At 36.1% G+C, this 25,601-nt stretch overlaps 2 protein-coding genes across 6 annotated transcripts in view; one reads left to right on the forward strand and one right to left on the reverse strand.

Annotated features, from left to right (window-relative positions):
- ANO3 (anoctamin 3) overlaps nucleotides 1-25,601 on the reverse strand; it is a 430,234-nt gene that overhangs the window by 64,846 nt on the left and 339,787 nt on the right. For all 5 annotated transcript variants that reach the window (XM_013987284.2, XM_013987285.2, XM_003122910.5 and 2 more), the window contains 2 exons: nucleotides 21,522-21,618; nucleotides 15,188-15,248 (listed from right to left, as the gene is read on the reverse strand). In XM_013987284.2, coding sequence (XP_013842738.1) covers nucleotides 15,188-15,248; nucleotides 21,522-21,618 — 158 coding nt within the window. The remainder of the gene's footprint in view (nucleotides 1-15,187; nucleotides 15,249-21,521; nucleotides 21,619-25,601) is intronic.
- MUC15 (mucin 15, cell surface associated) lies at nucleotides 1,490-15,907 on the forward strand. The gene is made up of 4 exons (XM_021083239.1): nucleotides 1,490-2,817; nucleotides 8,828-9,543; nucleotides 11,627-11,776; nucleotides 13,646-15,907. The coding sequence occupies exons 2-4, from the start codon at nucleotides 8,853-8,855 to the stop codon at nucleotides 13,804-13,806; spliced, it is 1,002 nt and encodes a 333-aa protein (XP_020938898.1). The 5' UTR covers nucleotides 1,490-2,817; nucleotides 8,828-8,852; the 3' UTR covers nucleotides 13,807-15,907.

Below are 25,601 nucleotides of genomic sequence, written 5' to 3' on the forward strand. Positions count from 1 at the left end.
TTTCCAGCCACCAATTTTCACTGTATTTATAAAGAATATCATTGAAACACCCTCAAATAGTATAACCATGATATTGATTAATTTTTAATCAAATTTATTAAAAAATCCATGCCTCTATGGGAAGACAAAATATAAACTCAATACCTATCCTGTTTCAGACTTATGACCTGCTATTAATGAATCTGAACTATGGAAACAAATTCCCTATTTGTGACATCAGTACCGGCACATGGTGCTCTAGGATTTGTAAAATAAGATATCATTTTGGATCCAGAACAATATTTTGGTTTTATCTAAGGCACGGTCTAAAAAAGTCCACTCTGGTTCTGTTTTCAGATCCATTGGCCACAGTAATGTGACCTCATGTCCTGGAATCCCCACTGGGGAGTGGTCCCATCATCTCAGACAAAGAGGCAGTAGTTTTTCCTCCATTATGTACTGTGAAGCTTAATTAATGGGTGTTAAGCAACTGGAAGATGCCAGATGAAAGCCTCCATAGAAATTACAACAAAAATTCTATACGAATTGCACAATATGTCATCTCAGCTGGCTCGGCTGATGAAATTGTCAGGTAATTGTCCCTGGGTTGGTTGAGTTCCTCTGGAGAAATAAGGTCCAAGATGGTATTGATCTTACCTAGAGCATGGAATATACCTGGAATGTATCTCAGCAAGAATTGTTTGTTTGGTAAGAAATTACTTTTTAACTTCAACTCAGGTTCTTCCATAAAAGTGTCTGATCACAACTAAGTAATAACTGAGATGTTGAATTTATGCATAGTTTTTGTTTTACAGCTTCACTTCCAGATGTGCTCATAACAGGGAGGGCATATAAGATTATCTCTAGGGTCAGTTTCAATCAGTCCGTTATGGTTGTCAGGAAGGCAATAATGAAAAGGATTCTGAGGCTACACCTTACAGTCTTCAGAAAAGAGGGTCAGTAGAGATGAATATTGGCTCTTGCGGCAGCCAAAGCAAAGAAATGTAGCAAAAGTGCCTTGTAATTTCCATGCCTGGTATAGGCCATAATTACTATGGTTAAATAGAAAGTGGTAATGATATTCATACACGTATCTAGGATAACCCCTAAGGGTATGGTACACCCAATCCTGCCAAGTCATGTTCAGTTCTCTAAGTACAGACATAAAATATTCAGCTGGATTTTTCCCCCTAGTAACTGGCTAATATGAAAATAACCAAGTGAATTTTATTAAGCCATTGGTCAGTAACCAGTCATTTGATTGAATTTAACCTGCTTTTCTTCATACCAGTGCAGATACAGCTTGAACAGCTTTTTTTTAATAGCTGCACCCATGGCAATATGGAAGTTCCCAGGCCAGGGACTGACTCTAAGCTGTAACCTACCCCAGAGCTGTAGCAATGCAGAATCCTTAATGTACTGCACTGTGCCAGGGATGGAATCCCATGCCTCTGCAGCAACCCAAGCCACTGCAGTCAGGTTCTTAACCTACTTCCCTACAGTGGGAACTCCCTTAAAGAGCTTTTGAGTGAATATTTTCTAGGGGTTGGGTCGATTTCTAATTAAACTCTGAAGGGCCTTTGGGCTTCAGAAAATTTTAAACTATAGAATTACCTTGTTCTTTCTTGGGGTCAATTAACTGGGCAGATTCTTTGCATTCAGTCTGAAGCACCTGAACCTTAGCTAAAGTTTCATTTTCTCTCTCAGCAGCTGGAAACCTATCTCCTTGTGCAACAGAAACTAAAGGTTCATACTGAGCTGAACAGGCCTTGGCGCCAGTCCCCAAATATTGATGTGCAGAATACCCCAGAAAGTGCAGTTTCACTCTTCTCCCTTTCATCAGCTGTGAAAGGATGTGAAGGAAGTATGCCAGGTTGTTATTCAACTCTAGTATTTAATCAAGCATTACCCGGGCTCTTCTGAAACTCTCCAGCTTCTAAATTGAGAGGAAAAGCAAAGAGAACACAGGATGGAAACTATTTAATTGAGCAGGCTCCCAGGATTACTTGAGATCACGTGGCCATTCTCAGCCGGTCCCTCTTACTCCCCAAACTTCTGAAAGTCAGCAAACAACCCCACCTCAATTCTGGTGGTGATCTCTAACTTAACATTTCACTGCTTTCTATGGGATCCAATATGCATTCATTCACTTTGTGCTAAGTGTGACTTCCTCTAAATCCGAATTCAGTGTACTGCAGACAGGGCCCCTCACTACTGAGCCCATTATGCTTTCTCTGTTTGGGTTTTAAGTACACATATTAGGGCATCCCCACTTCGGGAAAGACATATTGGTTTATGAATTAGGAGAACAGCATGCGGCCATGGCCACCATGAGCAACAGGTGCAAGGCCTGACTCCTTTGGGTTTCCTCATCTGAAAAGGAGGACCCAGCATGTGTCAGAAATTGCTGATATACCAGCACCCATTACCAAAGTCTTTGTCCATATATATATATATTTTTTTCCACTTAGGGTAAGAAATGTATGCCCTTTGTTTGCCAACACTCAAGAGAAGTGGCCTGTCCTGAAGTCAAAGCCAACCCATGAAAGCTGGAGGGTTGGGCTTTTTTTTTTTTTTTTTTTTTTTTAAAGGCCTGAATGAGGTGATATCTTCATGCTGACAGCTGAGAAGCAGGTCAGTCAGGTTCCTGGGTGCTCTATTACACAAGCAAGATACAGCCAGCACCACCTAATTTTGTTTCTCTGGCACCCTCCTGCGCAGTGGGACGCTGTTGGAACACTTAACCCGTCTGCTTTCTCTAATGCGCAGCAGTCTCATTCCAGACACGGCAGCTGTGAGATTTCAGTTCCTGTTTGTAAACAACTCCTAGGCCTGAAGGTAAGTGTGTGCTGGATTACATAGGATTCCTGGTCCCTCATCCTTCTCTCTCTCTCTCTCTCTCTCTTCCTCTCTCTCTTATTTATTTACCCAAGAGAATCAAAGCAAGCTGAACTTTTTGGCAGAACAGTCCAGCCATTACCTACAGAGACCCTTGTAAAGGCAGGTAGTTGTTCCATTAAGTAATTATCTTCCAAATGAGCAGTTGCGTTGAGTTAATTTTAAGAATTACTGCCAAGTTTGCTAGATGATGAAAACAGCTGAAGAGTTAAATAAAAACCTTGCTTAAAACGTACATAACTATGAGAGTTTCCTTAAGTCAGATCTTAGTAAAAATTCCAAAATGTTTAAAGCGGAAGTGCCTGCATAAATATAAATTGAATATTTAGATTTAAATTATATATTGCACCTAGAAGTTCTTGCTGATGTATTAGAATACGATAGCTTTTGGAAAACAATCTGCTAATGCAACGAATTACAAGCTCCTATATATCTTTTCCAAAGATTTTCTTAATCAAAAACTGGCAAAATGTTGTGTATGTAATTATTTTACGTAGCATGGTATGAGGTAAATACACATGGAATCATTGGAAATCTAAAAGGCTAATAAACCAGTCGTTGCAGAAGACATCCCATGGAATTAAGATGTGGGTTAAGTTTTATTAAAATTATTTTCAGTATGTGGCTCTGTAAGGCACCTTTTATTAAAGACACATTGATTTGCCATTTGCCACTTTCTAGTCAATCCACAGAGATGTTTCAACAGTGAAACATAATAGAAGGCCGAAAACCCCATGTTTTGGAATTTGAATCCAGAATATTTCTTCTGGAGACATAATCTTTCTGTTATTTCAGTATTGAAGTTTATGACTGAGAATGCCCAAGTTAGCAGGGAGTATGACATTCTGTATACTTTCCTGTGCTTTATGCCTTCCTCAGTCTTTTAATTAGAATGGTGTTCACAAACTTTTGTATTTTTTCTTCCCTGAGGGAAAGTCATGTTTTTCATTTCTTTCTTTTAAAATCAAATAAAGTGAATGATATGCCTAGAGTCCTGAGGTATAATCGTACTTTTGAGCTGGTTAAATCTCATCCATTCAAAACTCTCCTATAAAAGAGGCATTTCTGGAAGCAAAATTCCTTTTCTCTTCATTTATTATGGATCTTCCATTTAGAGAAAGCAAAATACTGTCCAAGATTGGAAAAGGCCACTCAGAGTAACACGCAAGGTCTGCCTGGGATATTGGCTACATGTCAGACTGAGTTGCTTATGACAAAGATAAACAAAACTCATCTGTCTGAATTTGTAGCCTGAGATCTAGAATAAGGTCTATCACAGGCAACTAAGAGAAGTAGCACAGTATAAATTCCTTATTATTTCGCTGCAGAAACATGTTTTTATATTATCCACTTAGTGTACCTAATGTTTATATTTAAAATTTTTGATTTTGATTTAGTTTAGAATGACTAGCATCTCTCTTCTCTTGCCTGGGTTGATTACCTGACACAAACCAGGGTAACTAGTTATTTTTAAAGCTTGGTGTAAAATGGATACGACTCAGTTACAAGGAGAAGTCTGGACAGAATAATAACTTTACAAACTTAAGGGGGAGCAATATTATGTGCAGTGAATGTGGATTTGCTTCCCTTAATGGCCAGAAGGGTTTTGTTTTCCCCTTTTCGCCACCTCCTGCAGCCCTCTATACAAAGGAGGAATGTGAAACCACTTTTTAGTGCCAATACCAAAGACGGGGAGAAAATAGTGTTCATTTTCTTTGCATAGAGGAATTTTTTTTTTCTTAAAAAACAGTGAAACTCTCTGAAAGTATATTTTAAAACTTATTAAACACTAGAAACAATAAAAACATTTCAATAAATACAGAGAGATTTGTAGTCTTTAAGGTATCACAAAGTAGCTGGAAATCCTCCTCCCTCCTTCTGTTTCCTTTATAATTTTAAGCTTAGAAGTTTTTCAAGTTTCTAATGATTTTATCTCTGTTCCTATTTTATATCCTCAAAATTCCTCTTAGGAATTTCCACCTAGAGGCAAGAAGGGGCAAAGAGAAGGAGGAGAAATGATGCTACCTGGTTCTCCTGAGTGTCTTTCTCTCCCTCCAATTTCACTTTATTTCATTCCCATATTCTCTCTGCCTCCACCCTGTACCTGGTTGACTGATGAATTAGGGAACACATGAGCATGTCATCCATCATCCAGCTAAACTTGACATTACAAATATACAACATAGTCTAAATATCTCAACTCAAGAAATGAAGAGAGACTGGGAAAAAAGCATAAAGAACACATTTCTTTCATTGATCTCTGGAGCCTCTGGACCACTACCACTAACCTTTCCTGCTTACAACATGCATTGTTCAATTCAGAATGGGGTCCAACGTAACCAAAATTGCCTAGTCTTTGCCCCAGAAAATCCAGGGCTGGGGTTCTGAATAGCTGATGGCTTCAGTTCCTGGCTGCTTTTGTTCCTTTAAGATGAAAGCACCTGAGGAAGAGGTAGAAGCTGGTTCTCTTAGAAGCCAGAGAGCAGCAGCAAAGCTGTTCCCAGAGGCCAACCTGGGACAACAGCAACAAATCAATATTCACAAAAGCCTTACCCACAACTATATAAATTTTGGAATAAATTGCATGTGGTATTCACAACAGACTGTCTTATCCCACACTTCCCTTTCTTTCTTTTCCTGTTAAGAAATGATAGGCAGTAACAGAATGCTTGTCTCATTGGAGGTGCAGATACCTTAGGTTTTCAAGTTACAATCAAAAGCTGGGTGAAGGGCAGAGATATCTTCTTAGTGGTTCCAGGTTGCCAGCAAAGGGAAACAAGGACAACAAAACTCACTTTGATGACTTGATGTGTGGATTCTCATTATGGGAAGGGAGCAAAAGCTCTATGCCATGTTCCTCATATGACATTATGAGAAAATCAGATGAACATCTAAGGGTCATTCCGTTGCACCTGTGCTCCTATGAACGCTTCATTAGGAAGAGAAAATAACCAAAAAGCTAAGGTTTAGGGAAAGCAAGTTAAACTGCCCAACACTGAGACAGGTGGGCAAGTAAAATGCATAAGCAAATCAGATCACTGGCAGTAGACAATGAAAAAAACTCTAAAGTTTGCTATGAATTTAACAGAGTTCACAGGAAAGAGCGTCTCTGAAAAGATCCATAGAAGTACTTTTAAACTGAACTGAATTGTATTTTAAATGTGCTAGGTGAGGCAATGGATTAATGAAATGTCCCAGAACTACAGATCCTGGGGATAATCATTCTTGTGTTCATGTTAATCTGTAAACTACATGGTAAAAGTGTTTACCTAGAAACTATGACGACAACTGTTAGATTTTCTTAAATTAGGATACAAGTTTATTTAGTATGTTTGAGAGATACTTAAGGTAGAAGTCCCTAATTTTCCAATGTTTAAAAATACTAGATTATCAACTGCTCTAGTTAAAATAATTAAATTTGGAGGACCTGTGCTAAGAAATGTTTTCAGGAAAAAGTTCTAAAAAACAGTAGAGTACCAAATTTTATATTTCTTTGTAACTTTTGTTATACAGATGAGTGATTACTAGCTTTTAAAGCCAAGGTTTGAATCCTAACCCTATCTTTCAGTCACTAGCTATTACTCATTTTTTTAAAGTTCCATTTAATCATCTGTAATTTAGGATTAATAATCCCTCACTGATTATTTTAAGAATTAAATGAGAAAATCTGCAAAGCAGCTGATACAGTAAGTACATAATAGTCATACGTCTTCCAATTATGTTAACATTTTAGGATCTAAGTGAATTTTCCTGATTATCACAGAAAAACAAATGAAACAAATAGAACTATCACAAATACAAACGCCTGTATAATCCCTACCAAATTCAAGAAATAGAGTATCAGGAACTCACAGAAGCCCCTTTCATGTCCATCCAGCTAACACTATCCTCTCCCTTCCCACCAGCAACCACTTTCCTGACTTCCAACATTCTAGGAGGTTTTTTGGCCTGTGTTTGAACTTTATGCACATGGAATCACACAGTACAACTGTCACTTTAAGCTCTGTGCTATGTTTGTGATAATTACTCATGTTATTATGTGTAGGTCTAGTTTACTTTTCCATGTAGAAATATTACAGTTTACTATTCAACATGTTACTGACGGATGTTTAGGTTGGAGACACACAAATAATGCTCTTATGGATGTTCCTGTATATCGGTCTGCTTGCTTTTTAAATAGAATTTTTCTAAGAGATAAGCACATGGCATGGAAATTATTGTTATCTTTTAAACCTTAGAAATCCACAGGTATGAACTGCTTGCTAAAAGCTTTTGGAGAAAAAAAATATTCTATCACAACGTATTAGATATGTTTAAGTTGGATCGCTATATAAGAAATCATTAAGCAAGGAGGAGAGCACTTAAAACCAAATGATAATCAGGGAGAGTACTTACAGGGTCCTCAGACTCCAATGAAAAATCATCAAGGTTGAAAATATTTGTAGAAATTTCTGGGAGAGATTTTAAGAAATGGCCAATTAATGTTGGACCTAAATTACAGCAGTTGCACCTCCTCCCTTTTCTTATCTCAATCATCCTAGAGACTTTTAGTGAAAAATAAGCTCTAAGGTACAATTCAAATAATGTAAAATCAGATTTAAGGCTTTATTGTTTGAGGAGGGATAGTCTAACATTTTTTTTTTTAAAGAATACTTTTCTTCAATTAAAAACACTTTAAAGTTTAGCACCTAATTAAGTTGGCTTTCAGTGCTGCTTTTTTCAATTATCAGCTTCCATCACTGGCCACTCTGAACCTGCAAAATGGCAACAATGTGAGCTATTCTTTTTTTACTCAAGTGATCATTGTGAGGATCAAATGAGATGATATAAACTCTAAGACGTTTATAGAAATATGATTACATTTTAATAATAAGAGATTGAGGTTAATGTTTATTGACTGCTTACTATAAGTCGGATATTGTTTAGCTTCAGACTAAATCATTTCACTTAATCTGCAGACCACTGTGAACTCAGTTAATAAAGCAACTGCTTATGATGATGATTATTTTTCATGTTATTCATAATAGAAGCCAAAATTACAATATAAACATAATTTTAAAGCCTGTTCCTCATATCCTCCTATCCATGAATTGTGGCTTTTCCACTCTTAAGAGGCAGAATAACATGCCTGGATTAAATGTCAGAACCAAAGTTTCAAACGCCAACTCTACCACTATCTAGTCAGGTAATTTTTTCCACATGCATTCCCAATTAGATTCTTAATGTATACTATAAGGGATTAAATTAAAGAATCCCCAAATCTGAGAGTTTTTCTGACTTTCTGTAATTTGAAATTAATAGGAAAAAGGGTAATGTGAAGTAAAGACATTGTGAAAAAAGGGATGTTAACTTTAAATTCAAGTAACTAAATTAGAAACTAATAAATGTTTTCAAGTGGAGTTCCTGACTGACTTACTTTAAAGTGGTATGTTTAGTGTATAATCAATAACATCTTTTTCATAATAAATATTTCAAATTAAGGCTTTATAAAGAACACGTTTTTTTTAAACTAGGTTGAAGAAATCAGCCAGCTCTACATGCCCTATATTTACATGAAAATTTCATGAAAAATTTTACTTAGCAGTCCATATATAATAATGTGTGTGTGTGTGTGTGTGTGTGTGTGTATTTCAATTTTCCCCAAGTAAATGATCTTTGGAATAATAAAATAGTAGTGTCTGGCTTGACAAAGTTTTTGCATGGCATTTATCTAGAGAAAGAAAGAAAGAAATATTATATAGAAAATAGAACTCAGTGACTCTAGTTTTAATAAAATCCAAAGAAAACAACCTTTGGAATAAAAAGTCTGGTATTACCATCTCAGCATTATATCTCTAGATTTCTTAAATCACTTTAAAAATGCAGCTCCATTGCAAAAAAACAGAAACAAAAACAAAAAAACACCTCAATACTTCACTTAAAAGTTCACATGGTAATTATTTTCTTTCAGATTCTCCTCATTAACACCTATACCAATGAAGATTACAATGTTGACTTCAGCCAAAATTCTGTTGATTTTAACTTTGTTTAGTTTACTACTATTTGGAAGCCATGGGCAAGAAGATCAAAGAAAAAATACAACACAAAGCATTTCAGAAGGCTTAAAAACAGGGGAAAATGAATCTGTTCCCTTGGAAAGTAAAGCAAATTTAACCTTAGATAAAGACAATAGAGAAACCTCCAATTCCAAGGCAAGTAATTTATCTCTTGGGGGTCTATCAAATAAAACCCATGGAATAAATTCCCATCATAATTTGTCAACAGACAACTTTTCCAGGAGTCCGAGCCCCATGCCCACATCTTCCCCAAGCCCTATCCACAGCTTTGTTTCTAAGTTGCCTTGGAATTCATCTATAGCAGATGAAAACTCTCTGCAAGTCTCTATACCTCCCAATGCTACAGCTACTGTATCTTCAGAAAACATCACTTGGTCTTCAGTCAATGATACTATGAAAGCTCCTGACAACAGTTCCATTACAGTTAACAACCTCCCTTCAGGACCAAACACCACACCTGTGACCTCCGTCATGGAAACAGATGGTTGGCATACCACAACCAGAGACAGCTTGGCGGAGCTTACCCCATATCAAGAAACAACTTTACAGCCCACCCTGAAATTCACCAATAAGTCAAAAATCTTTCCAAATACAGAAGACCCCCAAGAAGGTAAATATAAATGGATTAAACTTTCCTTTTGTGTGAAACTAAATCTCCAAGTGAAATCATTACATCTAAGGAATGTGTCATGCTGGGAAAATGGAGGAGACAGCAATAGTACAGGTGGTTCTCCTTTTGGGGGGCGACCGTGATATTCATAGTAAATAGTGAAGGAATTTTAGGGCTTCAGTCAGCATGTACTAGTCATTACTGTATGGGAATGTGATAAGATAGTGGGACAAAATGAGAAGTAGGTTAGGTTCAAAAGAAATAAAAACTGAGGTTAGTGGTACAGTTTTGAGAAATTTTACTGCATCTCAGAAGGACTACCTGAAATTTCACATGCTTTAAGAATACAACTGAATTTTAAAAATATATGCACGTGAGTTTTGAAAATAGAATGAAATAAATAAACGTAAATTATATGAAACTACATAGCAATCATAGGAAAACAGAATACTGATCTGAAAAAATGAACACTCAAAAAAAGGATAGCCTCCTTAATTTTGAGTTTGGTACCTACTAAATACCATAAAAATTGAATTTAGCTGTATCACAAGAAAACTGTGTTTGGGGACATTTCTGTTTCATTTAGGTATTAGTCAAGCTTTAAAACAAAGTGAAAAGAGAACTCTAATATTTAATGAAAAGTCATTTCATTTTATTTTCTCAGGTCTAATCAGGTTTTTGTTTTCTGAACTTAAAAAAAAAATACTCCTCTTTTCTCCCCACCACAAAATCGTTGATATCCAATATAATCAATCTACAAATTATACTAATGATGTAAATACCAACTCGTATATACTGAAAGTTGTCAGTGTACAGGAAAAATTTTAAATTCTGAAATCTAGACTTTATTATATCACTGTAACTAATATATATACATATATTTTCATTATTTTAAGACAACTTTCCATTTATAATACTCTGATAATTCACAAGATTTTTTAAAAAAACATTCTTTGTTTTGTCTTTCTAAACCCAATAATCAGAGTTGCTTGGTGGCTCAGTGGGTTAAGGATCTGGTACTGTCATTGCTGTGGCTTGGGTCACTGCTACGGTATGAGTTTGATTCCTGGTCTGGGAATTTCAGCATCCCCCACATGGGGCCAAAAAAAAGCCACCGATATACATATTGAGAATACTAAGTACTTACTCCTGCCATTGCTCTTCAATCAGATAAAGAAGACTTAGTTATTTCACTTCACTTTTATTTTAGTAAAAAATGTGCTGCTATTAACCTTCCAACTTTTTTTTTGTACATATATGGAGTCTGATATAGAATTAGAGACCCTCTAAGACCCCCTGTGTGTCCCCAATTAGTGAACTTCTCAAGAATTTTTTTTTAAACTTGAAAATAAAATGCACTAAGTATGAATCCAGAGAGCATTAAGTAGTTTATTGATGACTTAGTCTTCAATTAAGGCACTTGGTAAGGGAATGATAGGGTGCAATTTGGGACTCCCTTAAACCAGATCTACATATCTGCTTACAATGCAAACATCCTGCCTTGTTTGGTCTATTTGTTGTATTTGGAAATATTCTCTATCAGGATACATTTCTCTCTCCATATAAGGCCTTTTTACTTGGGGTTTGTAGGTTCATTTTCTATTACCCACTTACCCCCATTAGCTTTTTACTTTGGATTATTATAGAAGCAAACTCAAAGTTTATCTCATCATTACAGCAAGAGTTGATTAAAAACTTAATATAGGATCCAACATAGAAATTAGATCTTAATGGAGCATACACATGGTATTTTAGTATTATTAGCGTTAATAAGTAATGAGACAGTTATAAAACTAAGGCTTAGAAGTATTTCGAGATAATTCAAATTTTGTATGGTTTTATCAGGAAGTATATTTTCCAATATATCTTAAAGCTCAATACTTTATGAAACATACACTCTCCCTATATATTGATGTATATATATATATATATCGATATATAGATATATCTGGATGATATCAATTATCTAATATAAAAGAAGTGTTAAATATTCTTTTCTTACAGCAAGTCCACATGCATATATTTCTGTTCTTTGAATAATTATTTCCTGTTTCTTATCTGTAAATTATTTTTTGTCTTCTAGAGAACAGAAATACAGGAGTAGTATTTGGGGCCATTTTGGGTGCTATTCTGGGTGCTTCCCTGCTTAGTCTCGTTGGCTACTTGTTGTGTGGAAAAAGGAAAACAGACTCATTCTCCCATCGGCGACTTTATGACGACAGAAATGAACCAGGTAAAAACAATTTTCAGAACTTTGCTTGCACACAGTGGTTTAATTAAGTAAGGATGCTAATGTTCACTGAATTTTCTAGAAGGAATTCGGAGATTCCTATGACAGAAACAAAATAAAGATTATTTTGATCTACTCTCTGTTCCTCAAAGGACATTACCAAAATAATAATGGACCTGTGAGTAAGATTTTAAAGCCATGTGGAACTGTTGCTCATTGCATCACAATTGATTTTAAAAAAAAATTTCTAGAACCTAAAACATATCATAATTGAAATATAATTGTATGATATTAAGAACAAAAAGGTCAGTTTTGTTAGCAAGTAAGGGCAAAGCCATTCTTTACCATTATTGGATCTCAGCAGCAGTAATTTGAACAATTTATTCTAATTTGGAGCTCTTCTCTTCCAAAGTTTACACATATACAATACCCTCTATGAGTTACATTAATGAGTCTCTAAAACAGAATCACTAAAGAGCTGCATATCTGGGTAAAGTCACCTTGACTCAAAAATTTCCAACTCATGTGGTGGAAAAAGCAACCACATCATGAAGGAGAAATATATCAGCTAAGAATTAAAGCACTGAGTTTGCTCTCAATAATACAATATTAATTATATCAGAAATGAGATCACATCAAATACTTGACTCATCTCTTTTTTTAATATAAATTCCAGGAAAGAAATCTGTTTTCTGATTTACTCAAGGGATTCTTGTCACCATAGAGATAGTTAAGTGACTCTCTTGGATCCCATTAATAAAGCCTTGTTGATTTTTGATAAGTTCAGATCATTATTAACATATTCATTTTCAGAACCAAATCCATTAATTGTAACTTTAAGTGAATTCTATTTATGGGTTTCTAGCAATCTGTAGAAAATAAAAAATATCATTTTTCAAAATGGAAGGATAGGATTTCAATCCAGAAATTTCTGAACTTTTTTTTTAACTTTAGAATATTTTCTTTTTATGTAATCATACCCCAAAGCTCAGTCTATCAACTTGATGTAATCTAAGATGTTGTGATTGAGACATAATGGGATAATTGAATCACAACACCTGTTTTGCTCCTTCAAGGCAGCTTTGAGAGACCTCTCCAAAATCCCTAAGGTTCCTGACAGCTCAGTTTGTAAATAGATGGCTTAAGGAACAGGTAGGACATGAAAATACCTAGCTGAATAATTACATTACTAGCCTAATTAGTAATTAGTCACTGCTATAGTATTTAGGTACCTAGTACATGACAAGTTTTCTTTAAAAATAAACTTAAGTTTATTAAGGAAATAATCATTGGCTGTTTGCTGAAAGAGAAAAAAATGTCTTCTATATTTTCAATCAGAAAACCTCAAGTGCATAATAACTTGGATCTATCAGAAGGAAATATAAGGTTTCACCAATAGTTTTCTTTCACTCCATCTTCCATGGCTCACCCATAAAGATATTTGGACACTTGGTGAAATAATGACACTGATTTTAAAATTAAAGTTCTTCACTTTCAAAAATTATTTTTATACCAAAAGTAAAAATTCTGAACATGTTGGCAAGGCTGTGAATTCACAAGGTTCAAAAGTCAATGAGACATGTCAATATTTCTTTACATTGCTGTATTTTGTTGTGATCTTTGTATTAATCTCTTTATTTTTGGACCATCAGAAGTGAAGTTTTGGAAATTAAACTGTTCCTCATTTTAAGGGAAAAAAAAGGTGGCTTGAAAAATATCAACTTATTTAAAATTTCAAAACCAGTATCGGCAAAGTCCGTATAAAAACTGTTAACTACTTACTCGTTCAAAACCATTCCTATAGTGTAGCTGATGCCTGAGTATGTATCTTCTAGATTGTCACTATAAACAATTTTTACTTCCTTTTTTTAGTTCTGCGACTAGATAATGCACCGGAACCTTATGATGTGAGTTTTGGGAATTCCAGCTATTACAACCCAACTGCGAATGACTCATCTACTCCAGCAGGCCTGGAAAATGCACACGATGGCATTCCTATGGATGACATACCTCCACTTCGTACCTCAGTATAAAACTAAAAGGGAAAACAGGCTTCTAATGGCGATTGTGCACCTACATTCTGGCCTTTTCAAGTCCATCTTCCAAAAGCTGAAGTGAGAACACTGCCACGTGGCCTGTGCCAAGGAGAACTGTCAAAACATTAGACTAGTGGCAGAAACAAAGAGAGGATAAATCATCTGAAAGTCTTCCTTATTTACCATTTTTTGGCTGTGCTGAATCACCTTAATTTGTATTGGGGTCTATTTTTTTCTTAGTAAGAAATGTTTATGGAATTAGGTAAAACCGAAAGATTTCACCATGATTGCCCTGCCTGACAATTTAATTTTAAAAAATCCTTCAATGAAAATAGGGACCCAAAATCATATTTTTACTTTTTTGTGGGGGCGAGGTTAGACAAAAAACTAATGGATGGACTCTTCAGTGCTTCCCATGTAGAACTAATGCCATATAAAAAGTTCACATTTTCAGAAGAAAAACTGCAAGGTGATTTTTTTTTTTTTTAATCTTTGACTTAAAGCTATGAAGAAAGTATCACACAGAGTTTCTGTTTCTGGGAAATGAAGGTAAGGGGAATGAGAGACTTGTATTCTAGAATGTTTTACTTTTCCTTATCAGCAGGTATACATTTAGCCCCTTGAGTTGCCAAGCTGACAGGGACTCTGCATTCAACAGACCCTAACCAGGTAGGAAAGCTGACCCTAACCAGGAAAGCAATCGCTTGCCTTTAAAGCAATGGGAAGTCCAATGTGTGATTTACTTTAGGAGTCAATTAATTGGGTTATTTAAAAACTCAGTGAGCAACATGGTGAAAAAGTCAGCCAATATATATACCTAGAGATAATTTTCACAGCTTTAAGATACTAGATAGGAACAGGATTTATTTTGTATTAGAGGTTACTGTTCAATCACATATGGAATAGATACTGAATCTCTAAGTTAAAATAAATAAAGGTTAAATAAATACAGGAATGTAAGCCTTAAGCAAACAAAACATTTTCTGAGCATCACTTTTACAAGTGAAAATGCAAGAAGAAGCTTCATTTGGATTCTAGTATGTTTCCATTTGTCTTTAATTACTGCCTGTTTTGGCAGGAAAATACACTCCATTGTATAGGAAGGCCAAGGCTTTAGGGATCAGAGGATTGGAGCAAGAATTAAATTCCCCAAGAAACAGTGAATGTGTGAAGAAGTTATACAGAACAAGGGATTTTACTGTTAAATTAATATATGGAGTGTGCTTAAGGGGAGGGCATATGGGTGTGTGCGTGTGTGTGCGTGTGTGTGCGTGTGTGTGTGTGTGTGTGTGTGTGTGTGTGTGTGTGAATGTGAAGAAACATAGCAACAGCCTCAGAAAATAAGGCCAGGAAGTAAGTAATGGGAGAACATACTTACCCCATATTGCCATAAAAATAGCAAAGAAGACTGTCCCTCCATTGTCAAACAGATATGTCACCTTAATGGAAAACAAAGATGTTAGTCACACTGTGGTTATAATAATCCAGTGATTACTTTTTGCATTTAGGTACTATGATTTTTCTCCCCAATGGATTCACATTATTTCATAGTTTGCAGATATAAGATATGCAGTCCTTTCATGGGTCCGGCAACAGTTTCATGTGATTTTTTCATGGCGAGAGGTGAGGAATAAGCATTTCCCCCCTTTTCCTCTCTCTTCCTTTTGGACTCCACCTTCATTTCTGCCTAGAAGTGGTTCTAGTACTCTGAGGAAGTATTTGCAAGCCAAAAATGGAAGCTACAAAAGAAGCATTAATAAGTTAGAATTTTTCCTGGAAGGCTCAACCAGCTGCACTTCCTGTTAGCAAAACTTCCAGGGTTAGGAGAATTGCAAAATGCAGAATTCCACCAGTGAGCCAGCCCTTCCGATGGGAAGGTATCACAGTGCTACCCCTACTCAGATGTCTTTCAGAATGTGCCACGGATCTTTAAGAAGTTTCAGAAAACAGTGGACATTTAGGATACAGTCCAAATGTTTGTTAATTAGACATGACCTGAAGTTTTATAAAGAACAATGTACAGTTATACAATATTACTGAATATGCACTTCAGGGTTGTCAGAATTGTTTGATTTTAATAAAGTATAAATTCAATTTACCATTGCTTCTTTTCATTTGCCTAATGTCCTAACTATATTTATACTTTAGTGAGGGCAATTAAACTAATATAGCCAAGTCAATATATGTTTGGCAGTCAAGTATATACCACAGAAACTATGGAGAAGATATTTCCTGTGCTATCCTCACAGGAACCAGAGACCAATTAGGAGCTACAGAACATCATTCTAAGGAAAGTGGGAGTAGAAACGTGTCTTCTTTGCTCAGTCTACAGTCTAAGGGCTGCTCAATGGGGGCATTGAAACAATGCTAATGCGCATTTTGCTTGTTTGGTTGTTTTGTTTTTTAAGGCAGCACCCATGGCATGTGGAAGTTCCAGGCTATAGGTCGAATTGGAGCTGCAGTTGCCAGCCTACGCCACAGCCTCAGCAACGCAGGATCCGAGCTGCATCTACCACCTACACCACAGCTCATGGCCACACAGGATCCCCCACCGACTGAGGGAAGCCAGGGATCGAATTCTCATCCTTTCAGATACTATCTGGATTCATTTCTGCTGCTCCACAATGGGAACTCCTCACTAATACACACTTTAATGGTAACATCTGAAATATACACTGCAAAACAATATGTGAACCAGGTAGCAGTGAGATATATTTTCCTACAAAGCAGCATTATTGAAAATTTCATCACACAAAAGATGTGCTCCTTTTGAAAGTTGGTGGATAAGTGCAAGATGTCATAGATGGCTCTAAAATTCTATGGCTCTTAAGCCTTGGGCCTTTGAAAAATGTTATCAGAATTGGTTTTCACACAAATTATTGTATGTACAGTACAGTATAGTAGAGAAAAGGACCACAAAGAAATTCTCCCACGGAGCTCATAAAATTCCAACCAGCAGGAGAAGCCAGCTTTTCTGTGTCCAAAGATATCCCACGGAGACACCTGTGGCTGCCAAGCAGCTGAACAGCTGTCTGCTTTCCTTTATAGGCAAGCCTTTTGCAGGAAACAGCCTCTTAGTGTGTTAAAACAGAGACCACACACAGGACATAAAGATCACCAAGAAATAATGGCTCCCCCTGCTCCAGAGACAGCTGTCCTTTCAGAAAAGTGACACTTGAAAAGTCATACTTAACAAGAATTTGTGTTGCATAGACATGACTTGTCAACGTCCACATACTTTTTTTTTCCTCAAAAAAACTTTTCATGATTTTGGTTAGTTTTGTTTACAACCTTTCAGGCATTTTTTAGGTCAATACATTGAAACATCAACTTTTCAGAAACACATCCATGAGACAAGGTACGCATGACATGCTGTTGTAATGTGAGATTAAATCCATGTAGCGGGCGATAAAGCTAGAATGGGAGTTAGGGAAGTTTTCTGAACTTGCCCTGAAGAGGAGTGTTAAAGTATAAAATCATTGTGTTAGATCCACTAAGCTATTATTACATGTGGGGTGTGTTATGACAAGAGAGACCATGGAGATAAGAAAGGCACTTAGAAACCCATGGTTATAGCTTCTGGTGCTAAGGGCTTTTTTTAGGGTGCCGAGGTAAGATGAGGAGGTCGGGGGAGGAAGAGTCAAGCACAGGGTGGATGATTCAAGCTTACATCACAAGTGATTGCCAGGAGAATAAAGGCAGGAGAGGCCTTCTGCCTAATAGGAAAGGAACACTTGCTCTATAAAAGAAAACTCCAGATAAAACCTTGAAAAAAAACTCTTCTGATCTACAAACATATATTTGCAGTGAATTATTTTATTGGAAAAAATAGCTGGCCTATGTTGTTGGTGTGAATAGGGATAATATAAGAAGACAGAAGCAAACTGGGCCTCAAACAAAGCTATATTTTAGCACAGATTTTCCATTATCTTTGACATTTGATTTTTCTTGGAGAGCTTGGGTGTGTCTAGAAATCAATAAATGTGGAGATTGTTTAAGGAGATAAATTTCTCTTTAGGCTGGAAGCTTAAAGTCTATGTCTCCTCTACTGTCCTTGCTAGATCTCTCTCTAAACTGTTTAATACCTCAGAATAACTCAAGGCTCTGGAAACTGCCACTGCCACTCCCTTCCAGCCCCTCTAGGCTAAGGAGAACAAGGTGCCTCCTGGATAGCAGTCCTGCAGGCCAGGCTGAGAGGCAGGGAGTCAGAATTGAAGCTGAAGTTCAGCCCTCAATCCCTCAGTGCCTAGTTCCTGGAAAGAGCAACGTTGGCATAACTACTCCTGTCTGCTGGGCCGGGCTCCCCAAAACACAGCGGCTTCATTAGTTCACCCACTTCCCCAAACCACTATTGTTTAGGGCTTTGTGGTTCCAGGAATTGGACTCACTTGAGCAGCCTGTTACCATGCGGATTTCTAAGCCTCACCATTTGAACAATTGATACTGAATTTCAGGATGTGGGGCCAAGAATCTGCTTTTGAACAGAAGTTCTAGGTGATTCTGATGTATAGTTTTATGTAGACTTATCTATGAAATTTCTTAAAAATTTGCCTTAATTCTGTTGTAGCCTCAACATCAGTATACATTCTGAGGGTCATGCTAGGTATTGGATGTTTGTTGAACAAGTAAAAAAAAAAAACCCCATTTATTAATAACTATTATAAATAAGATTCATTTCAAGGATTGTATCATGCAAAAATAATGCAGGACCCTTATAGCTAATTTTTTCAGCTTAAATAAGAAATCCTTGCATAATGAAAATTGATAGTGTGGTATCAGGTGCTTTAAAAAGAGTATGCAAATATCAATGAGTTTACTTAATTGCAGATATTTCTCAATTCCCATATTTTAAGTATTAAAAAGGAGAATAGTCATCAAAAATGTTAATGTACTTAAATATGATTTTCATTATACAATGGAACCACATTTTCCCTGAAATATATCTTGAGATCATTAAGGGAATAGTTACATGTATGCACATATTTGAATAAAATATGGCAGATTGAATTTCCTGTTACTCGTCATAAATGATGATTGATTCCATAAGGAATTGACCAGTTCCTAGATGTGGCTAGGTGATGTGGCTACTAGATGATTCTAGATTGGTGGGCTTGTTTCTGCTAAAAATCTGTTTCCTCATTTCTACCAAGTTAGCCACCTGGTAACTTCAAGATGTTTAAGTATGTAAACTGATTTTAAAAGAGAATGTTTATTTCCATCCAATGGAGGAAGAAGGGTAATTCTGATTATAAGGTGTAAACTAAGTAGCTAATTTTATCTTAGCCAGAGGAACAAATACAAGACATTTGAGAGGTTTCATCCTGGCAGTTTTTATTTCTTGTATTGTTCCTCTGCAGGCTAATCTTCCACCTTCTTTTTAATAGTTACCAAGTGAATTCATCCTGAGTCTGAACTGTCCCTAGAGATACTCTTTTCTACAGAGTAAAGGAGGGATGTAGATACGGCATAATGATGAAGGCCCCTAGATTTAGTGTATCCTTGGGCAATTTCTCCAATTTATCCCTCTGCCATAAGCGGATGATTCTTATCTCCTGTGTATAGATGATGAATGTTCAGTGTGTTTTATTAGAACCAGCAAGTAGAAGTAACATATATCCAGATTTGTTGGTGTCTCTAAGGCTGTCATATATTTTTGAACTGCATGGGCAAAGGGAGGGTGTGTATACATCTAATGACTTGCATACACTCAGCTTTTGCAAAAAGTGTTGAGAAAATGCTTCCCAAGTAAGACATCACTGTGGAACATTTAAAACAATTCAACATTCAGCATATTTAAAAAAAATTGAATTATAAACAAAAATTTCCCATGCTATGCATTCAAGAGAAATAATTCAGAAGCTGATTTTACTAAGTTTTGGTCTTATAATGGGATCCTGAGTGGCTTTTGATTTTATATACACCTCTGTCAAAATTAATTATATAGAGACTTCTACCTCTGAACAGGATGGAATAACAGAAATCAATTTTATCCCCATTCTGGAAACAGCCAAAGAATGCACAAAATATATGAAGCAACATCTCCAAACATCTAGAAGAATAGTTACAAGTAAAAAGACTGACTATCCTGAGAATCACTAACTGTTTAGAAAACTGAAATTCTCATACATTGCTAGTGGAAATGTAAAATGGTTTAGAAATCTGGGAAAACAGTTTGAAAGTTTCTGGAGTTCCCATTGTGGTTCAGTGTTAATGAACCTGCATGAGAATGCAGGTTCGATCACTGGTCATGCTCAGTGCGTTAAAGGATCTGGCATTTCTGTGAGCTGTGGTATTGGTTGCAGACACGGTTTGGATCTGGCATTGCTTTGGCTGTGGAATAGGCTGGCAGCTACAGCTCTGATTCAACCCCTAGCCTGGGAACTTTCATATGCCACAAGTATGGACCTAAAAAGCGAAAAGAAAAGTTTCTTAGAGGGTTAAACATCTTCCTCCCACATAAAAGAGCCATTTTATTTTAGATATTTACCCAAGAGAAATAACAGTACTTGTCTAAATGAAGATTTGCAGATGAATGTTCACAGCACCTTTACTTAAAATGATAATAATTGAAAACAACCGAAAGACCATTGATAGGTAGATGCATAAGCACATTCTGATATAGCCATCTAATGCAATATTACTCAGTAATAAAGAGGGATGATGATTTTAACTGATGAATGTGAAGACACAGATGAATCTCAAAATAATTATGTTGGATGAAAGAAACTTGAAAAACATCACACACTGCATGATTCCCTTTACATAACAGTCTGGAAATTGAAGCTTATCTGTAATGATGGAAAAGCTGGTTGGAGTTCCCATAATGGCTCGGTGGTTTACAAATCTGACTGGGAACCATGAGGTTGTGGGTTCGATCCCTGGCCTTGCTCAGTGGGTTACAAGAGGTTGTGAGGAAGCTTTTGGAGGTGATAGATATATTCATTATCTTGATTTTGGTGACTGCTTCACAGAAGCATAGAATATAATAAAAATTAATTCATTTACATACTTCAAATATGTGCAGTTCATTATATGCTATGTATATTTTAATAAAACCATTTAACAACTGAATAATAATAATTGTAAAGTTCAATTACAAATTTCTCAAACTTTTGTGCATGCTGGAATCACCTGGAAAGTTTTAAAATATGATAATGCCTAGGTTCTACGCCCAAAGGTTCTAATTTAATTGCTCTGTGGTGTGGCTTGGGCTTCAGGAGTTAAAAAACCCATCTTTGTAACTCAACACACTTCAATTAAAAAATCCTAAAAGAGGAAACAAAAAACCCCTTCAGATGGTTATAACAGGTAGCAATTTGAGAACTTTGGCTATGTTATTTCATTTTCCTCTGTAAAATACTTCTATAAGAAGTATTTTAATTTCACAAGTCTTCATGGAACATACAAATTTAATCTCTACCCATAGAAATAATCTTCCCCCGCAAAGAATCTCAGTATCATTCCAAGTGGAAATTTTATGTCTATGATGGTAATGATCACTTTTAAAAACAAAGGAAGACAAAGATATTCAAATTAAAATATACTCTTCTTGTAATTGCCTCAGTGACGTTTTATTCAGTTGCCAATGATATTGACTGTTGAAACTCTTGGGAACATTTAACTTTAGTAAAAAGCAATTTCTTGGAGGGCTTTTTACCACCTGCTTCATAGAAGTAGAGTACAAGGAGGGGGATGGGGGGATCCACGCTCACCTTGGCATAGATACAGCTTTCATTGAGTCTCTGCAGTGAGCAGTTCTTGTCACAGAGAGGGCACATGAAGACTTCAGTGGCCTTGCAAATTTCTTGGCTTGAGAAATCAAAGGAGAAAAAGAAAGCATTAACCTCCATGCTTAGCAAGGTGCTTATCCCCTGGGGCCAATCCTGTGGGAAGCAGCAGGCGGGGAGGAACCAGTGGAATGGAAATTGTGTGGCGGGGTGGGCGGGTAGACGGGGGATGAAGAACTTAAAAGTGGCTCCAGGTCAAATGTGTAGGGTACTTGCAAGGCAGAGGTTTTTGTTTGCTTCTTTGTTTTTAGAACTCTCTGCCAAGATACTGTAATGATAATAGGGCACATTTTACACATGTAAGACACTTGTGGGCTTTTTACAAGGACACTTCTGCACCTGATTTCAAGGCAAGTAAGACAACCTTGTAAGGAACACCCAAGGGTGTTTTAGCCAAGCTCATAGGCTTGGACATGGCCGAGCTGGAAAACCATCAGACTATTCTGATTTCTCAGGTCTATCGATCTTTCCCCTGGACCTCGCTACTCTGTAATCAGCAAAATGTAGAGCATCCATAATTCACACAACTGGATAATCCCCACTGCAGTCGATAGGTGCATTATGTTCACTGCAAATCTGAGGAAGTTGATCTTCCTTTTGCAGAAGAAAAAAGAATATTTTTATATTGTCATGATGACAGGACACGGTTTGTCATATTACTGAAATATGTTATATTCTCTATTGGAATGTAACGTAATAGGGTTTGTTTCTAGAGTTTTATGCTCACTATATTTTTAAAATCTCAGCCTATATTTTAGATGACATTGTGACATAAGTAGGGCCCTGATAACAATTTCTCAAAAGCCTCGCAGCCCCAGATTGCACGGCAGGCAACTTGTCTTTAAGGTGTCTTGTGACTTTTTCTGTCATACCTGGCCCTTTCCCGTGTAGTACCCCCTAAATAAATTGTCTTTAAGTAATTCTGCTCTCAAAATGTTGAAAGTGATGTAAAGGCTTTTGAAACTATGCTTGGAAATGCAGCTGTTAATAAATGTTTAATTGGCAATGTTCACAGCCAAATTTGCTATTTTCAAAAATGTATGCACTTGAAGCAAAAAGTTATGCACTTGTACTTCAAAGGCTGGATCTGTATAATCTCAAGCCAAAGTGGAAATGAATAGTAAGTAGTAACACTATATGGTAATACAATGCTTTACAGGAAGCAAAGATGGCTTCATGTCCATTAAGTTTAGTCCTCAATGCAATCTCCTATAATGATAATTATTTCCACAACTGAGAGGACTGATGCTTAAGTGATTCACTTAAGGCCCTAGAGCTAACAAGAGGTACTTCAGAGAACTGAGTTTAGATTTTCTTGATTCTGGGTCCAGTGCTCCATCACCTATAACACCTTTAAATGAGGGATAATTATATTTAATATTAAAAAGAACTTTTCTATCACAAAAAGTAATTTATTAATGATGACGATGGTGTAATAGATCTTATATATACTATAATTCTCCCACTTTCACACATTTTGTTAGTTATCAGGATGTCTATGTGAAGTAAGAGGAAGCTGGTAAAACATACATTTTAAAAATTCAGAAGAAAGAATACTACTACTTTGTATTAGTATTACTCTTACTCTTGAAGAAAATTTTTTATTAAAATAGGCTCATAATTCACTGTTTGAAGAATGACATCATGTGCTCTGCACTGAAATCTCATACTAAAATGATATTAACTTTGGTTTATACTACATCATCTTTTCCAGCTTCCAAATGATCAAACAAAAGCCCAAATGTATCAAAGAACCCAGTATAGAATTTCAGCCATCAGACTGTGCCTTATTTTTATTTCCAGACACATTAAACTCATTTTTATAAGTTGCTCGAAGTTCAACTTGATAGTAATATAAAAAATATTAAACAATTTTTGCAACGTAATTTTTAGCCTAAAATATGGAATTTGAGAGGATCACAAAGTTCTTTGACATTATTTAACCACTAGATGGATGGAGAGTGCCCCCTGTGTTTCTTGGTTTCTTTTGTAGAACCTCATAATATAAACCACTGTTTGAACTGTGGCTTTCTTTTGTCTTATACTTGTTTTAAGACATACACATTAAGGATGGATTCAAAGGAAATAATAAGCCAGTGAGAGAAGAATAAACACTGCATAATTCTGCTTTATATTCTGAACAGAATATTATTCAGCCTTAAAAAAAGAAGGGAATTCTGCCATATGCAAAACATAGATGAACCTGGCTAATTGAAGAAGCCAGTCAGAGAAGAATAAACACTGCATAATTCTGTATCTAAAACAGTCAAACTCATAGAAACAGAGTAGACTAGTCATTGCTAGTGGGTAGGGGAGTGACAGTTGCTTTTCGATGGGTATATAGTATCAGTTATATGAGATCTGCTGTATAATCTTGTACCCACAGTTAACAGTCCTGTAGTATGCGCTTAAACATTTGAAAAGAGGGTAGATCTCATGTTAAGTGTTTTTAGTACAATTTAAAAAAATCAGATATAGGTTGAACCTTACTAGATATTTTCCCTTAAGTCACCTGCATCTCTGAGGATAAATTTCTTCATCTCCACTTGGAGATTAATAATATCCAACTGCGATATTATACAGGGATATTAATAATGCGCCTGGCACATTACAGGCCCTTAATAAAGGGAAAGAAGCCTTTAATTGTCAGGAGAGGGTTTGAAAAGTCCTTTAGGACCCAACAGCTTTTGAAAAACTGGTCAATACTGAGAACCAAATACATTTCTTTCTGAGTTGGTGAGTTCTAATGCCAAAGAGGTAAGAATGAGCCAGAAAGTTGAGGTTTCTCTTTTTGCCCTGACCCTGAAACCAAAGCCTGAGAAGCTGTGGGACCATATTTGTTTGTTTATTTTTCTAAACCTGCCTGTTTATTTTTATAATCGTATAATATGTCCTCCACCAGGAATAAATATGGCCACTTTTGAGTATATAAGACCAATGAGCATGTAAATACATACATGTACATACATACATACACTAAATAATCTATAAGTTGATTTTCACACAATTCTAAAATTAACTTCAGAGCAAGTAAGAAATATGACCTTCATTTACATGAACACAGGCTGGTAGAAATGTAATAAATACAATCCAGTCTTCAGCTTTTTAATATGTTACCTTGCAATAAACACAAAAGTGCTTAATAAAATAACATTTTAAAAAGCAACTCAAAATTAAAGCCCTACGTCGTCCACCCACTTGCCATGCATGATAACACCTACAACTTAACCATGTCTGACACCGTCAATGGAAAATTTCAGCCCCATGAAACTTTGGAAGTCAAGATATTCAGTGATGCTTATCTTGGTTGAGAATAGAAAGTCTGACAGGATCTTAATTATAGTGTGACAGAAGTAGCAGTAATATAATACCATAAAGCACTGAAGAAAAGAGTTTTCTACAGCCTTTTAAAACACTCCTTGTACTAAAGGTTAGAGAATACTTATCTCACACAAAAGGAGCCTAATTTACTCCGTTGGTACATAAATCAATAGGAACAGAAAATCTATTCCTTTCATTGCCTTTTGTTCATTTGCAGCTTTGTAAAGATGGAGGAGGAAGTCTATACCACATGGGAGAACTCTGAGTATGTTCTCCATGGAACCAATCTGAACAATAGCTAACTGCCTAAAAATCATTTTCTGTTTTCATCAGTTCATTTTAAAATGCCATTTTTCTAAAACACTAAAGGCTCTATCAAAAAACCCCAGAACTTGATAAATGAATTCAATAAACTTGCAGTATACAAATATCAGTTGTATTTCTATATACTAACAACTGTCAAAAAGAGAAATTCAGAAAACAATCCCACTTACAATTACATCAAAAAGAATAAAATATTTAGGAATAAATTTAACCAAGGTAAAAGGCCCATACAATGACAACCGTAAGTAAAAAGAAATTGAAGAAGACTCAAGTAAATTGAAAGATATCTTGTGCTCATGGATTAGAAAATGTCATGTTGGTGAAATGTCCATACCACCCAAAGAGATTCACAGATTAATG

Source organism: Sus scrofa, chromosome 2 (genome assembly GCF_000003025.6).
Source record: "Sus scrofa isolate TJ Tabasco breed Duroc chromosome 2, Sscrofa11.1, whole genome shotgun sequence".
NCBI classification, from domain to species: Eukaryota; Metazoa; Chordata; class Mammalia; order Artiodactyla; family Suidae; genus Sus; species Sus scrofa.